At 40.2% G+C, this 17030-nt stretch overlaps 1 protein-coding gene across 6 annotated transcripts in view; it reads right to left on the bottom strand.

Annotated features, from left to right (window-relative positions):
- JADE3 (jade family PHD finger 3) overlaps nucleotides 1-17030 on the bottom strand; it is a 133436-nt gene that overhangs the window by 13784 nt on the left and 102622 nt on the right. For all 6 annotated transcript variants that reach the window (XM_082718195.1, XM_082718192.1, XM_082718193.1 and 3 more), the window contains 4 exons: nucleotides 15553-15743; nucleotides 12384-12595; nucleotides 7142-7309; nucleotides 4240-4356 (listed from right to left, as the gene is read on the bottom strand). In XM_082718195.1, coding sequence (XP_082574321.1) covers nucleotides 4240-4356; nucleotides 7142-7309; nucleotides 12384-12595; nucleotides 15553-15743 — 688 coding nt within the window. The remainder of the gene's footprint in view (nucleotides 1-4239; nucleotides 4357-7141; nucleotides 7310-12383; nucleotides 12596-15552; nucleotides 15744-17030) is intronic.

A 17030-nucleotide genomic window follows, 5' to 3' on the forward strand; every position in this document is an offset into this window, starting at 1 on the left:
TTTACACCACTGATCTTTTCCTTCTCCTTGAAATGCCTCTTCTCTTGAGTTCTAAGCTGCTACATACTCTTAGTTTTCCTCCTGGCTTCCTCACGGTCTCCTCTTGCTGCTTCTTCCTATTCTGCTGGACTTTGTCATGCTGCGGTGCTTCCAGGCCTACTGCTTGGTACTGTTCTATCTACACTCACTCACTCGGTGATCTTACCCAGTCCAGGCTAAAGCCATCTCTAGGCCAGTGGCTCCCAAATGTGTGTGTCTGCAGTCCGGGGCTTCTCCCAGACTCCAAACTCACACAGATAGCTGCCAGCTTCTGGCATTTCCACTAGGATGTCAAATAGACATCTCAAACTTAAATGTCTAAAACAGAACTCATCAGCTCTTCCCCCAAATCTGTTGTTCTGCAAATTTCTCTATTTAGTTTATGGCACCTTCATCCTTCCCACTATTTGGGCCCCAAACCTGGAGGTATCTCCAACGCCTATCTTTCTCTCACACCTCATATCTGATTCACAGTCAATCCTGTTGGCTCTACCTTCAAGATTCATCCAGAATTTCATCACTTTTCACTATCTTCAGAGCTACTACTCCAGTCAAAGCCACCACCCTCTCTCAAGGATTACTAGAATAGCCTCTTAGCTGCTTTTCCTATTTCTAACCACCCCCAACCTATTCTAAATACAGCAGCCAAGGCTTATTTTTGATTTTAACCATTTACCATGGAAATTTAAAAACCTATATAACAGGGGCACCTGGGTGGCTCAGTTGGTTAAACAGCTACCTTGGCTAGGGTCATGGTCCCAGGTTCCCGGGATAAGGCCCCATGTTGGGCTCTCTGCTCAGCAGAGAGCCTGATTCTCCCTCTCCCTCTGCCTGCCACTCTGCTTACTTGTGCTCTCTCATTGTGTGTCAAATAAATAAATAAAATCTTTAAAAAAGCAAACCAAAAAACCTATGTAACAGCACAGAGAATACTAATCGTGACCTCCATATAGCCATCAGCCAGCTTCAATAGTAATTAATGTGTGACCAATCTTGTTTCATCTTTAACCCCTATAGTAGCTTGCCCCCAGATGATTTTGAAGCGATTAGACATCATATCATTCTATAGACTGATTCTCTTACAAACACAAGTCAAATCATGTCACTTGCCTGCTCAAAGCCCATCAGTGGCTCCCCCTTAAACTGAGAGTAAAAACAAAAGCTCTCATAAGGACGTTGGAAGCCCTGCATCAGGGACTGGCAGACTATGGCCTGCAGAGCAAATGCAGCAGCTGTCTTTGTGTGGCCCAAGAGCTCAGAATGGGAACTAAGGCTCTTTTTACATTTTTAAATGATGTAAAAAATAAAAATACTTCATGACACGTGAACTAACATGAAATCGGCATTTTAGAGTCTGTAACGTTTAACTGGAATACAGCCATGTCCATTTGCTTAAGTACTGCCTGTGGCTGTCTCTGTGCTCAAGGCAGAGGTGAGTGGTTGTATCACAGAATGTATGACCTGCAAAGCCTAAAATATTTATTTGCTGGCCGTTTACAGAAAAAAACTCGCCAACCCTTGCCTAAACCAGTCAAGTTCCCATATGATCTCTCTTGATAGTCTCTTCTCACACACTCCATTCTAGCCTCACTCACTGGCCTCCTTCTGTCACTCAAACAGGCCAGACACACTCCTATCTCTGATCATTGGCTGATCCCTCTACCGGGAATATTTTTTACCCAAAATATCTGCATTGTTTTCTCTTCCTTTCAAGTCCTTCCTCAAATATCTCCTCTACCATGAGTCCTACTCTGACCACTCTATTTAAACCTGTAAAGCACGCCGCCTGACCCACACTCCCCATCTACTGACCGTACTCCATGTTTTTCCTTCCTATAGCACTTCCTATTTTCTCATGTACCATTTAGTATCTATTTCTTATGCTCTATTTCTCCCAACTCAAACCCAAGTTAAGTTTGAAAGAGCAGAAGGCTCTTTGTTGGCTTCCTGATAAATCCCAAGTGTCTAGAACAGTTCCTGGTACACAACCAGGCACTCAAATATTTGTTGAATATATGTAATTCTTTATAATAAAACATTTAAGAGTCTTAATTTGGTAAGATCTTTAAAAATGCAGACTCTATACTCTAAGTAATAAAAGTTAGAACTATTGCCCTGCAGATGAAAAACCTACTCCAGAATGCTTCCTCCAACCATCTGTCGGTCCATCCATCAATCTACTATTTACTGTCTGTCCGCCATGTCAGGGGTGTGGGGGATCTAAGGATGAAACAATCTGAGCTTACAGTCTACTAAGGAAGATAAATCTCAGATAAATAACTCAGACAGTGTGGCAGAATGTGGGAAGATAAATCTCAGATAAATAACTCAGACAGTGTGGCAGAATGTGGTAACGTGGGGCTGTAATGCAAACTCGAGTCTGCTAAGGTCAAGGCTAGTGTTTTCTTTCACCACAGTCATGCTGCCATTTATTAACTAGTCTAAAAAAATCATCCTTTAAAACAGAAAAGATAGGGAGAAAAATGAAGGTACTACAATAATTAAAGTAAGTAACTCAAAGGATGTAAGTTCAATGTGCTGTTATAAATGGCTAATAATGGGGCGCCTGGCTGACTCAGCCGGTGGAACATAAGACCCTTGATCTTGGGGCCATGAGTTTGAGCCCTACACTGGGTACAGAGATAACTTAAAACAATTTTTTAAATGGCTAATAATTATAAAAACATGGAAAATATTTCATTTTATTAGTGGGGAGAATAAATATTATAAACAAATCTATGATACAATTAAATATGGATGTATTTATTTAATAAACGCTAATTGAGCACTGAAAATGGGCAGGCATTCCCCTTTGTGGTAGGGGAAATCCAAGGAAAAATGACACAACCTTGGTCCCCAAGAGGCTCACATATGAGGAGCAACCAGGATAGAACTTAGGGAAACCTATACAGGCAATGTGTTAAGGTAGTAGATCCTGTGGGATTAGTGTTCCCTTAAATTGTTTTCCTTTGTAACTGCTGTGCTTAAATAACATCAGTAGGAAGAAAAAAGTAAAAAAAAAAAGGCAGGACAAAATATCTAATTCTGTCAGATGTAAAAAATGAATTTAAAAAATTAAAAGTGTCTGGGCGCCTGGGTGGCTCAATGGGTTAAGCCGCTGCTTTCGGCTCAGGTCATGATCTCAGGGTCCTGGGATCGAGTCCCGCATTGGGCTCTCTGCTCAGCAGGGAGTCTGCTTCCTTCTCTCTCTCTCTCTGCCTGCCTCTCTGCCTACTTGTGATCTCTCTCTGTCAAATAAATAAATAAAATCTTAAAAAAAAAACTTTAAAAAAAAATTAAAAGTGTCTTTGCGGTCCAGATTGTATTCTTTAAGTACCATTTCTCAGCGAAAGAACCATGTTTACTTGGAGGAGTGGTTGATCCCAGGTCTGTAGCAAGAAATCTACAAGATGAGCCAGACAGCAAGAAACCTCAGGAAACATCCAGAGATGTCCCTAAGTGATGACATCACATGGCTCCTTTTCTGTGAAGAACCTTAGCAGGCAAACTTAACTCTAACCAACCTGTATCTCCTCCTATGCAGGAGGCCTGGAGAGTAGAAGGGTCAACCCTTCTGCCTTTGCCAGAGGTAACTGGCCTTTCCCAGTCTCATCCACCATCCCCCAACTGCTGCCGTTGGGTACGGGAGCTACTACTTCCACTTCATGCAGCTGAATTCCTGTACCCAAGATGTCTCAGAAAACTTTACTTGCACTACCATATACAACAAGTGTGTCTGTGAGAATGACTTTCAACCTATCTACCAGGATTTATACATTTAGCTACATCTTTCCCTACCAAAATGAGCTGTACTTAGTCCAGCAACAGAGTCTTTGCTTAAATCATCCTGAAACGTGAGTCCATCCATAGTTAGTGGGTGAGCTGCACAGGAACGTGGGCCTGGTTGTTTTAGTTATGGCTTGTTTCTACCCAGGATGGTATCATCTAGCTTCGGAACTCACCTAATTCATCAGCAAAGGACAGAGATTAACTACCACTGTGGACGAAAGGCCTATGCCGAAGCATCCAGAGGCAATGTCTAAAAAAATGGCTTCAGGAATGGTCTGTACAATGGCAGAGACCTAGGAATGAGTGGGAAGCCTCCTGAGTAAACTTCCGGTTAAGAGGCAACTAGCACTGGGAGTTTGAGTCTGGCCAATTCAGTGGGAGCCCACTCCACCACTTCTCTTGGTGACTTACCTGAATACAAGCCCCTGTCTTCAACTTGCACAAGTTGCAGACTAAGGCCCATCGACTGGGTGGGATGTGGGAGACCTTTGTGATTGGTTCCATCCTCTCAGGACAAGCAATGCTGACCTACAAATGAAACACCACCATAAGGCAGAGTCACCAAGACATTCCAGAAGTACCATTCGCAAACCACAAATGATATTACATGAAGCTCAGAACATCAAAACAATGAGGTAAGCCACATCTCTGAAGGTTACTATGGAACCAAGAATAAATAAAACCTGTCTCTAGCCACCGCTCAGGCTTTTGATCATTTCCAGTAATATAAATGATTCATATACAGAATGAGAGGGCAGGGGTGGAGACGGAGAATGGATACATTAATGAATCTAAGATATCTACACTTTACTTGGGAACCAAAGAAAGCCACCAAGGAAAGGAATTAACCTTCACAAAATCTATCATCTATTATATGTTAGAGATGGTGCAACATGCCTTGTTTTGTCCTTTAATCGACTAAGGATAGACAATAGGCAGTGACAATCCTTTCAGTTTACAAAGAAGCGTGACATTGTTGGAAAGTAGCAGCAATCTGGACAATGAAGAGGTTGGAGCACATAAGTAGGAAGGATGAGGATGATAACATTTTCAAACCACAGCCTTTTAAATCATGTAACTGTTATCAGTTTGCTCTACTCTTTCAGCCAAAGTAGCTTCAAAGTGAAATCAGACTTTGGGAGAGAACTGAAAGGAAAGGCAGGCTTTAAAAGAAGATGGAAAACATTTGTGTTTTTTTCCATAGGAAAATAAGGGGTTAGGCAACTTCTGGTAAAAAGTGTCCCCCCACTTACAAATGTGTACAGGAGTTTCTAAGAGAGCCACAACTTTAACAAATAGAGAAAGACTGCTGAATAAAGCTAGTTAAACTAGTACAAGTTCTACCCACATCAAGAAACCAACAGTAGAAAGATCACAGCAATCTTGAGCAACCCCAAAGGTACTGAAAACCCTAAGACAAAGTCAATAGATAAGAAAACTTCTTTTATTTCTAAGGACTCTTCAGGAGTCATGTTCTAAACTCATTATGCTGAGAGAGACTGCTCTATTAGCTGGGGCATTTGCTGCAGGAAATTACTCTCAGGCCAGAAACCCAAGAGTTCACGTCAGTCTATAAGCTGGACAGTCTTGTACAAAAAAGAAACCATTGCTCAAATTATTTTTAAAAACACTTCTCTATCCATAAGAATACAATAGTATTTATTGTGGACAGTTTAACTCTGTGTGCTTGAGCTTGACTCTTAGTAGTTAACTCCTCTGGAAGTGCCATTAACAAGAATAAAGCCAGGGAAGTTTTAAAAGGGGGATGAATTACCAATACGGTATCATCAGCTCTCCCATGAACTGAATTCTGAAGTCTCTCTTGCCCTGCAGTTAAACTGCCTAACAAATTTGCTGGCTTAGATAGAGGTTGGGGAAAGAGGATGTGAGTGGGATGTTCAAGCCGGTTTAAAGAAAAAAGACAGCCGTAAGAAGTAAGGACAAGTAATGTTTGGAAGCCCTCTTTAATCAACTGAGTGTGCGCAGAGCCCCTTATAAGATAACAGCAACTGAAGGACCAGATTAAATAATGAGCGATGGAATTTTGAATAAAGAGGCTCTTAGACAAAACTGAGTCCAAGCTCTGAAAAGAGCTTCAAAAATCAAAGGGCATATGGTTTTGCTTATTTGTGGAGTATAATGAACAATACGGAGGATGTGGGGAGATGGATAGAAGTGAATTGGGGAAAACTGGAGGGGGAGACGAACCATGAGACACAGTGGAATCTGAGAAACAATCTGAGGGTTTTGAAGGGGTGGGGGGTGGGAGGCTGGGGGAGCCGGGTGGTTGGTATTAAGGAGGGTACATATTGCATGGAGCACTGGGTGTGCTGCATAAACAATGAATACTGGAACACTGAAAAGAAATTTAAAAAATATAAAAAATTAAAAAAAAAAATCAAAGGGTGATTATTGCAGTGGGTGAAAGAGCTATTGCTAGCCTAATTTGGAATAGCCTGAAACTGGAAACAACTGAAATGCCCATCAAAGGAGAATGGATAAATAAATCATGGTATATCCATACAACAGCATACTACTCAAAAACAGAAACGAGTGAGTGTTGATACACACTACAACATGGAGTGCTAGGCAGACAGAAAACAGTGCATACTGTATGACTTCATTTATATGAAATTAAAAAACAGACTAACTAATCTACAGTGATAGCAACTGCAATGGTAAATAGGGACCCAGATAGGGACTGAAAAGTGGGTATGAGGGAACCTTTTGGGTTGTTCTGTGTCTACTTTTGGGGTGTTCCAAGTCTTGGTCTGGGTTGTGGTTACAGATAGGTGTAAAAATTCATGAAACCAGACACTCTATATTTGGTATTTTAAGGTAAGTTTCGCCTTGGGCGCCTAGGTGGCTCAGTCAGTTAAGCATCTGCCTTTAGCTCAGGTCATGATCCCAGGCTCCTGGAATCAAGTCCTGCATCGAGCTCCTGGCACAGTGCGGAGCCTGCTTCTCCCTCTGCCTCTGCTCCTCCCTCTCTCAAATGAATAAATAAAATCTTAAAAAAAAGAAGGTTAAGTTTCACCTTGAAAAAAAATCTGCTCACATCCTGGTCTTTCGTGCCTCTCTTCTCATACGAATTTATCCAGTAGCATTGGTCTCCGCACCTATATGTTAATTGGCACGGGCTTACCTGCTCACTTGCATCTGAGAAGAATGTGAGGGAGCTCAAGTGAAAGCACTATCACCTCAGAAACATGGGCACGAAGCATCTCCATGGAGCCCCAGCAGGTCTGAATGCTGGGGAGAAACAGGGGCCCCCTTGGAGCAAATGGGCTCACAGGCCTGGATGAGTTCTTACCTCTGGAATCCACAGGGCACAGCTGACATGAGCCCATTTAGTCCCTGTCCTGGTAGTTTTCATGGCCCCACCTTTCTTTGGACATAACAGACATTGCGGATGAATGCCCAGGACGCAGGAACGACATAGCCAGCTGCCTTCTGGGACCTTGAGGATGCCGTAGCAGGCCTGGAGGCATGAGGAGGAGGGGGAAGCATGGTTAGCATCTTCTCACCAAGACTGATGTCTGCTCTGGTACACAGTGACAGAGTACGCTCTGCTTTTAGGAGAAGGAGGCAAATAAGGCCCAACAAGCTCATATCTAGGATTTTGTAATTTTAAAACACTCAAAAAATAAAAAAGGTGGCATCTGTTCTAAGATCAGCATGTCTGTTTATGAAAACTGACTTTTTAAGGACAAAAGAATAAGACTAGAAGGAAATATATACAAAGGCTGGCCCAACTGTTAACTGAGTTTGGGGATTACATTCTTTCTTTCTTTTTTGCCTCTGTTTTCTAAAGTTTCTTCAATGATTATATATTATATTTTGTCAGTCATATACTTACTGAATAACTTCTACAAGTCATGCACTGTTGTAATCAAGAAAAAAGTGTTAAGAAGGAAACAGAAGGAAACTTCTGAGCAGCAAATGAGCTAACGTTTAAAGAGCCTAACAAGAGCCTGGTGCATAAAAAGCACTCAGCAAATCACAGCAATTACTTGCTTGGGCTGAAGAAAAAGGGACTTGTAAATGAATCCTGAATTGAATAGAATATTAGACTAATCACAATACTCCATAATGAGTTCTGGAAGCTGCTTCAGATCCTTTATGGAATGAAGTTGGACAACTAAATGAATTACTGGGGGAAGGGAGATTAGTTTGGGAAACATTCTAGACTTCCTTTTCACTACCTCCAATCTCGCCCAACTTTCTCCTCCTTACTGTTCTACTCTCATCATTATGGACTAAACCTGGGGACTACCTGGCTCCCCATGTCGCCTAGTATGCTTTCCACCACTGACTAATTCATCAAGGCAGCTTCAAAATCTGTGCCTACGCCAGGAGGTTCAGCCACAGCTTGGATTCATGTTCCAACAGTTACTATCATGTTACCCCTGAACTGGCGCCTTTTCCAAACTACCCAAATCACCACCAGGCTTCCCAGCTTCCAGATCCAAAATTCCTGTACTCACATTATCTACTTCCTTTTGTCTACCACCCCTGAGGCATGCTAGCCCTCCCAAAAGAGTGGCCCTTGGGCTCTGACCTTCCTCTCCATCCCCACCACACCTGCTCTATCCATCCAAGTCCTTATCATGTTATGCCTGGATTGATTTATTCCTAAATTCTCTTCTGCCCCTTTCACACCTTCAATCCTCCTTTTATTTGGCTGCCATGTTCTTCTTACTAAAACAAAGATTTTATTCTATTGCATAGCAACAAACCCTCCAGAAACTCCTTCTGTTCTCACCCTCACCCTTGTCTAAACCATAGGCTGGCAAACTACTGCTTGAGGCCTGTTTTGGAAGGCTAACAAGCTAAGAATGGCTTTCATATTTTTAGAGTGATGTTTAAAAAAAAAGAGTATGTAACAGAGACTGTACGTGGCTCTCAGAGTCTAAAATATTTACTATCTGGCCCTTCAAAGAAAAAGTCTGCTGGCTTCTGATCTAAAGCCTGACGCTTCTCACCGCACTTCTCAGCTCACAGAGCCGTATGTGTCCACTCCACTTCTTGACCCCTGCCCTCTACTCAGCACGGCTTCCCCCTCACCAGGTACGTGGTTGGCAACATGTACTCTTCTCGACTTTAGCGGTTACGTTTCATCACCTCAGTGAGACTGTAAGGTCACTGGGGGCAGGTCATTTACCATCAGTTTATCCGGAATACTTTCTATGCGGAGATCAAATAGGCGGTTTGGTAGAACAGATTAATTTAGGTCAAGAACTGAAGCTAAACTCCAACTAGGCTGCTCTTACAACAGTAGGGCATCATTCTGTAAGGTTCCTAACCTCCAAAGTTTTCTTTCTCTGAGGTCCAGAAAGTTTGCTAGGAAATGAAAGCAAGCTTCCTCCTAAAACAGAACTTCTTTCAGACCAGAAGAAAAAAAAAGTGGCTCTAGGAATACCCTTTATCTCCTGGCCCTTCCATGGGGCTGAAAATAATCTACTGAGCCCTTGTGTGGACTTATTCATGGTCATAGGCTCATAGAAGCTAGTAATTCATAGCAGTGGTTCTCAATTTCTTCTCGACCACAACATGATGAAGGCTGTGGACTCTTGAGAAAATTCCACAAATGCACAGACATATGTTTTATATACAATTCCAGGGGGTTAATAAACTCAGTGCCAAACATATATGACAGATACAAAAAACTATGAGTATGTACCTTCAGACAAATTAATTTAGGCTTCTTTGAGTGTTCAATACCTGGGCTAAGAATCAAAAATGTAACCTACAAAGGGATTTGGAAGGCTCCCAATTTTCGCATTTTTAATGTTAAAATCTTAAGTCTAACGATGTAAACCTCTCTTCTAAAGTACTGAAACAAATGTGTTATAGTCACAGAGGAACAAACATTTGACATAATGTGGTGGCAGTAAGGAAGAAAAGTTATGTTTAATAAATACAGATGTCAGTATGTTCCTGATTCTGTTAAGAAGTAAACCAAATCCTCAAAATCATTTTTTTTTTTTCTCAAAATCATTTTTAAGTCACTTTTCAGTCAACAGAGGGAGCTCTAACCTAAGTATGGCGTTAGAAGTCAAGTGAATGTACTCACTTTGGAAGAATCTCTTTTATATGAAACTTTATGTGGTACCAACATTCAGCCATAATACATACCAGCTTACATTCTGCAAGGCCTGGTCAGGTGTTATTGTCATCACTTTCTACGTGAGGAAAGCACGTCATTTATAGTCATTACTGGATATGTTTTCAAAACAAATACTCTTTGAGGAGAATTATTAAGCTACATTTCATTTTTTTAGTCAAGGAATCTGAAAAATAATTCCTTAATATTTGGTCCCAACTGTTAAGAACAGCTGCTGAAAATATATACAGACGACCTTTGTACTATTTTCCCTTCAAGGCTACAATTATTTATCTGAAAACCCTAGGTGAGAAACATAAGGAAATTCAGAATTGCTCAGATCTTAGGAAAGTAGTGAATACATACGTGATATATTACCTAAAACTCAATGGGACCAAGGACAGTACCATATTATCAAATACATTACATTTCTCTAGCAAACTACATAAGCATTTATACAAAATGGCATTAAGACTATAAAGAGCCTTGTATTGGGTGAGTTCTAGTATTGCCCATAATCAGTTTTGGTGCCAGACTTAAACAAAATCTTGCAGTTTTCAGAGCTTCTGAAATTTTTGGAATTGTAGAGGAAGGTCTGTGGACCCATATTATCAAATATTTAAGTTCATACTAACACAAAATTTCCTGTCTTGCTAAAGATGTGACATAAACGCCAATAACTGATAGAGTGAAGAGAAAAATTTGAAGTTCATTCTTTTTTAAAGGAAACAAGAAAAACGAAGATCTAATTGGTTACGGAATAATTTTGAGTACCTTTTAATACAGAGGTTTAGGTTAGGTGGCCCAGGTAATTTAAATAAAGTTGTAAGCCCTGTTTTTTTTTTTTTTCAATTTCCTGTGTTACCTAATCATTTTATTTATTAAAAAAATTTTATTTTAAGTAAACTCTAGGTCCAACACGGGGCTCAAATTCATGACCCCAAGATCAAGAGTCACGTGCACCACTGACTGAGCCAGCCCGGTGCTCCACTGCGTTACCTAATCATTTTAGTCATTTTGTGGCCAGAATGATCTTTCTAAGATACAACTCACAGCCTTCAGGGTTGAAAGGACAAAGCCAAAGTTCCTTAGTCTGTCAGTGAAGGCCCGTCACCTGTGGCTCCTGTGTCCCTCTCTACGCTCACTGTCCACCCTCCTCTACTTTACCCCACTCCCTTCTGCAGCTCTGAAGAGCTCCAGAGTTCCCTCTGATACACTGTGCCCACTCTCACTACCTGTCTGAATTGTTCTCTTCTCTGCCTGAACATACCTGCTGCTCTTTGTGGCATTTAGATTCAGCTTGGATGCCACTTAGTAGTTGTCCCTGATCCCCATCCATCCCATGTGCTTTCACAGCAGCATGGACTTCTAGCCACGAAAACACCCAGCATACTGTGCTAACTGAGCAGTATCCTTGTAGCCCCTATACCAGGCTCTGATGACCCCGAGGGCAAAGATCATGTCTGCCTCTTCGTCACTGACTGTGTCTTCAGCATGTGGCATAGTCCTGGCACATGGGATGGTAGATGGTGTTGCATACCTATTTGCTAGATAAATTAATAAGATAAATGAAACACAAAACAGGTTCAGGAGAGTGAAAAATTATTTAGGGGAGTTCAAGAAAAGATTTAAATCAAATCCTGGAAGTCCTGTAGATTTTCTTATAGCTGAAGGTGGAAGAAAACATTTTAAATTGGAGTGTGGCCAAAACAAAGAGACAGGACAGTGTCAGGAATAATCATCACTTCCCCCTTAAGTAAACTTATTTTGCTGGAGCATAGGGCGTATGAGGGGAAGAAAAGAGCTCAAAAGAACGCTGAAATCATCATCATCATCAATTAAAAAGGCACTATGGTGGAAAGGATGACAAATAACTAGCTGTAAGCACTTGGGTAAAGACATTTCATCTTTTCTGGTTTTATCTGTAGAACTGAGGAGTGGGATGGTCTTTTACAGCCCTAAAATTATATGATCTTTAAAAGCATAGTGGACTCTGCTTCCTCGGAGTTATATATGAGTAGGACTGAAAAGGGCTGAGACAGAATCTGGATTTCTACCTGGAGGAAGTATGATCTCACCAAGGTTAGGAACCAGGAGTATAACCTGATGATGTAACAGGGATTCCAAGGCAAAGGAGAGACTCCCAGGCAGGCAACAAAGAGACTCCCCAGGGGATGATGAAAGTCTTGAACAAGGCAAACTCAATGGCATAGGCATGAAGGGATATAATAAAGATCTGGGTTTAGCTTCTGAGTTAAAGTTAGTAAAGTAAGTCACCTTGGGGATCATTAGTATTGTTTCTAAAGGGATTACTGAAGAACAGTCAGGCCAAATCTTTATTTTCACCCTTACTAAATGCAAATTGCTACCCAGATATGGGTGCTGGAGACCATCACTGAGCTTCAGAAAGGCTGACCGTGGGGAGGTGGTGGTTTCCACTCTCACTAACCTGATGCACACAGATGTTACACTTATCACAGAACACCATATCATTCCCTTCTTCACTGTCTGGAGACCGGCACACATCACAGATCACATCTTCATCATATTCTATGCCTAGCCCTTCTTCTGTCTCAATAGCATGGTTCATATTTTCATGGCAATGGCGTTCCAGGACTTCTACTGTCTTTTCCATAAGATTCTCATCAACTGGCCCACAACCTGCACGGAAATACAAACAATCAATCAACCTGTCAGTTAGCTGTTAATCCCAAATCACCTACTATGAGCCCATTGCAGGGATGGAGGGATTCTAAAAGATAAAACCATCTCTTCTCTGATCTAAAACAAGTGAATTTCCAAGAATCTTTTACTAAAGCTATTCTAATATTTACTTATCACGTATTAGGGTCTGACACATGAAAGGAGAAGTACATTTTACCACATTTCATGTAAGATGTATTACCCTTTCAATTTTCTGTCTACATCCCAATCAGTCCCCCTCCTACATCTCTGTTTTCTCTTATTCCCACTGAGGGTGAACTTTCACAGCTTTATAATTTTGAACACTTTAATTTATAAAATAAAATAATTAAGATCACGTAACTATCTGGACATAAATAGTAATTCATTCTTAGCATAATAGTTCCAATGAGCACATCTAATGAATATATGAGGAAATTTTTATACAAAAAGGTATTAAGTCATAAAAGAAAATTCTAGGTATTGTGTATGTCATTGTACATATGAAATGTTTTGTTTTTTAAACATGACTTCTAAAAATATCCAATAATATTTTCCAATGGAACTGTATATAAGAGAAATCTATTAGCATCCACAAAAGTCTAACTGCAAATTCTGAAATTACCTTTTTTTGCCTCTTGATTCCCTTTCCTTCTATACTTTTAATTTTTCTTAGTCTTACAAACTTAATAAACCCAACTAAAAGATTTATATGGTGGATACAGGCAACAACTAAACATATTTTTTTAATGATTCTGTGAGAATATATACACACACACGTGTGTGTGTGTGTGTGTGTATTTAACAGCTTGTAAACTCAGGAATAATTCTCAAAATGATCTAAAACAAATTCACCCAAATAGTCTACTTCATTTGTTACATAAGATACATGAAGAAATTCTGGAATTCCATATAAACTACCGTTTTAGTGTCGTATATAGTTATGAAAGCAAAAACTACCCAGGTAGTATGTTTCATTTTTCCAGCCAAGACAAATTACACACTTTTTTTTCTGGAGTGGAAGAGGACAGCGTTTGGTTAGAGCAATTAGATTCAAATTCCAACTTGACTCCATACTGGTTATATAAACCTTGACAAGTTATTTATCCTCTTTAGGGCTTAGTTTCATTATCTATAAAATAAGGACCATAATACAAACTCCCTGATTTCTTGTGAGGATGAGATGAGGTAATATTTGTGCACTGCTTAGTTTAGTGACCAGTATGTAGTAAGCACTCAATTTTTTAAATCCCTTAATCTGAACCAAAAAAGGGGCTTAATTTAATGTTGTTTTTAGAAGTTTATCTTAAGCTCTTAGAAGCCTTACTATAATATCATTTACTCTAAAGAGTAAAACTTGAAGTAAAGCAATCCTCTTTTTAAACTCTTCTAAGCCTAAATGCAGTGTGGTGTCCTGGATGGCATCCCGGAATAGGAAACGGTCAAGTACTACGGTCAAGTGAGATGTTATTAACATTAGGGGAAACTGAAACTGTGAGGGGCATATGGCAACTGTATTAAATGTACACTTTTCTGTAAATCTAAAACTATTATAAAATAAAAAAGCTGATTACAAAAAATCCTTCACAGAGGATTAACTACTAAATACCAAAGGGACCTCACCGTAAGGTGGTGTCACACTGAAGGCGGCCCTGTAATGATCATAACGCACACAGACACCATACGGTTCACAAACACAATGGCACACTGAGCCATCAATCCACTGGACTCTGCTCTCATACTCTGATTTCCCTCCTCTGTCAGTCTTTCATTCCCTTCCTTTGTGGTTTGTACCCTAAGCTGACATCTCTTCTCTCCTCTTAGAAGGCATAGTAAGAGAAGATATAAAACAGTAAGTTTTTAAAAAAATAAGTACTGGTTATACTAGTACCACTAGTATAATTACCACAATCACATTAAACTGGATTTAATACAATTTTATGTTTTTATCCATAGGCATTCAGATGCCAACCTCAAAAGAAAGAAAGGAAAAAAAAAAAGGGAGGGAGGGAAGAAAAGTAAAACCACCGATCCCTTTACTAACAATGTACAAATGTGATTCAAACATAAAGGAAATCAATTGTGTGCTTCTGCAAATCTCATATGGAGACTTAAAAACCACCCACAGTTCCATAGGTCCAACCACTGCTCAGATCGAAGTTCTGTCAAAGAGTGATGTGTAAGAATAAAATGCATTTTCTTTCAGCCTAGCATCTCCCAGCGTGCACCGGTATGGTGCTGTAGGGCATACACTTACTTTACAACTGTTATTATGTTTACTTTCAGGATTTTTTTGTTTGCTTGCCTCTGCTTAATTTAAGTCTTTGAGAACTGCATGACAACTTCAGAACTTACTAAAGGTAGTGAGGCAGCTAAGAACTGCTCTGGGGATGTTTTGCCCTAAGCCTGACATTCTTCCGGCAGGAAAATTAGAAGTCTCGCACGAAGGCGTGCTGGTCACAGTGACCTGTCAGGTGCATGCTACTGCCTCCTGCTGAAGTTAGAGCTTCTCTCCAGCTGGCAGAGATGGCAGAGGTGCTGCTGCCCCTGGCCCTGCCCACTGATCAGAGTGTTTTTTGGGGGCTGAGCCAGGAACCAGCTTCAGAATCCTCCTTAACCAGCAGTCCAATCAGCCATGACCACTCTCACAATTGGAACTGGAAAACAATCTTATGAAACCTACATACCACCCCTGATCTGTGCTATTCACAATGGACAAGGAAAGAAAAGGTTAGATTTAAATGTTACTGCTCTATTTCAATATACTTATGAATTTCAAGAAATGCCTCATTAAGGTAAAATCAATGAGAAAAATAAACAAAAAGGCCAGAAAAGAAAAGAGGCCACAGGATGAAAGCAAGTTAAATGGTCCCGACACCTTAAAAAAAATCACGAGGCAAGTCAAGGAACAACTTACTTGTGGGAAAACAACTCACCCATTTCTGCGAGATCTTCATTGAGCTCCTGAAGCCAGAAGATGTCCATGTCGTCTAGGTCATAGCGACACACAGATGCTGCCAGTTCCATGATGTTGATGTATCCAGGTTCTGTGGTTTCCGAGCTGGAGCAGTGGATGTACTTCCGGGGTCGCATATACAGAACGTCCTTTACCTTCTCGGCTACAACCCTAGAAAAGTGAAAGAAAGATACTGATAAGTCAACAAATGACAGATTCTAGGCACTGACTGGGTGGGACACAGTGGAGCTGAATGCTCTCCTTTTCCTCCACGGTTGGGGGGAGGTCGCTGCTCTGCCAACTGAGAGGTGTGGCAGATCCCTTTCTGGAAAGTAAATGGTTCTACAAATTCAGTTTTTTCATCTGCTGTGAATAGTCCACTGCTAATGTAATGTTTCATTCACCCTCATTGCTGCTGGGTCCTTACTACCATTCATTCTAATAAAATGTTGCACTGTGTGTTCTTGGTGCAATAGCCACCACATTTGGTTAGAAGGGGAAACTGAGGAAGAGATGGTACCAGCACAAAGCCATGGCCAGATTCTATACCAAAGATATACTTCGGCTAAACCCGTGAGTTTCTGCCATGGAGCAATACTGGATGGTGGTAAAGAGTACAGGCTATAGACTCACACAAGCCTGTTTTTTATGCCACTTATTCACATAGTGATCTTGGGGAACTACTTCATTTCTATAAGGTTCAGTTTTCCTAGCTAAAAAGTAAGGACAATAGTCATATATTATTATAAAATAATATCAAACCTATAGGGTTATTACAATTGTACAAAATACATAAAGTGCTTAGCATATAGTAAAAAACAGATGTTCAATAATGTTGTTATGTTTCTTGTTATTGTCACTATATGTGTAGATGAGGTAAAGCCAAGAGGCTGTAGACTTATACAAACTCCAGGCATTTTCCAGCCATACACAATAGCAACCAGAAGTCCTAGCCAGGGTAACATGATAAGATGAAAAATTCCTGTTCTTCCATCAACTTCTCCAGCAAGTCTGAGAAAACTTGTATTTTCCTCCTTCCTCCTGACACTTAGGAGCCCAAGGCAAAGAAACCAAGCAAGGGAAGAATCAAAAGTTTCTCATACCAATAACTCATTTTATAGTCAATGTTTTAGGTACTCCACAAAGCATCAGAAAATATAAACAAGAGGAAATATGGATTCTTATTCCTTGGCAATTTAAAAGAATAGAGTGGGTCCTCTAAAAAAAGAGAAATAAATATATATATACATACACATATACATATATATAATAATGAAAATTGTTTCTATGAAAGGCTTCTGGAACTAGTTTCTTTACTCAAGTCACTATATATGTAGAAGGATTCATAAACATAAATGTATTTATATGAATACATATATATATATATATATACACACACATATATATATATGGCATAGTCCACCTTGTAAATATATAATAAGTATTTCTTCCTAAGCA

This window comes from Mustela nivalis, assembly GCF_964662115.1.
Source record: "Mustela nivalis genome assembly, chromosome: X".
Classification (NCBI taxonomy): Eukaryota; Metazoa; Chordata; class Mammalia; order Carnivora; family Mustelidae; genus Mustela; species Mustela nivalis.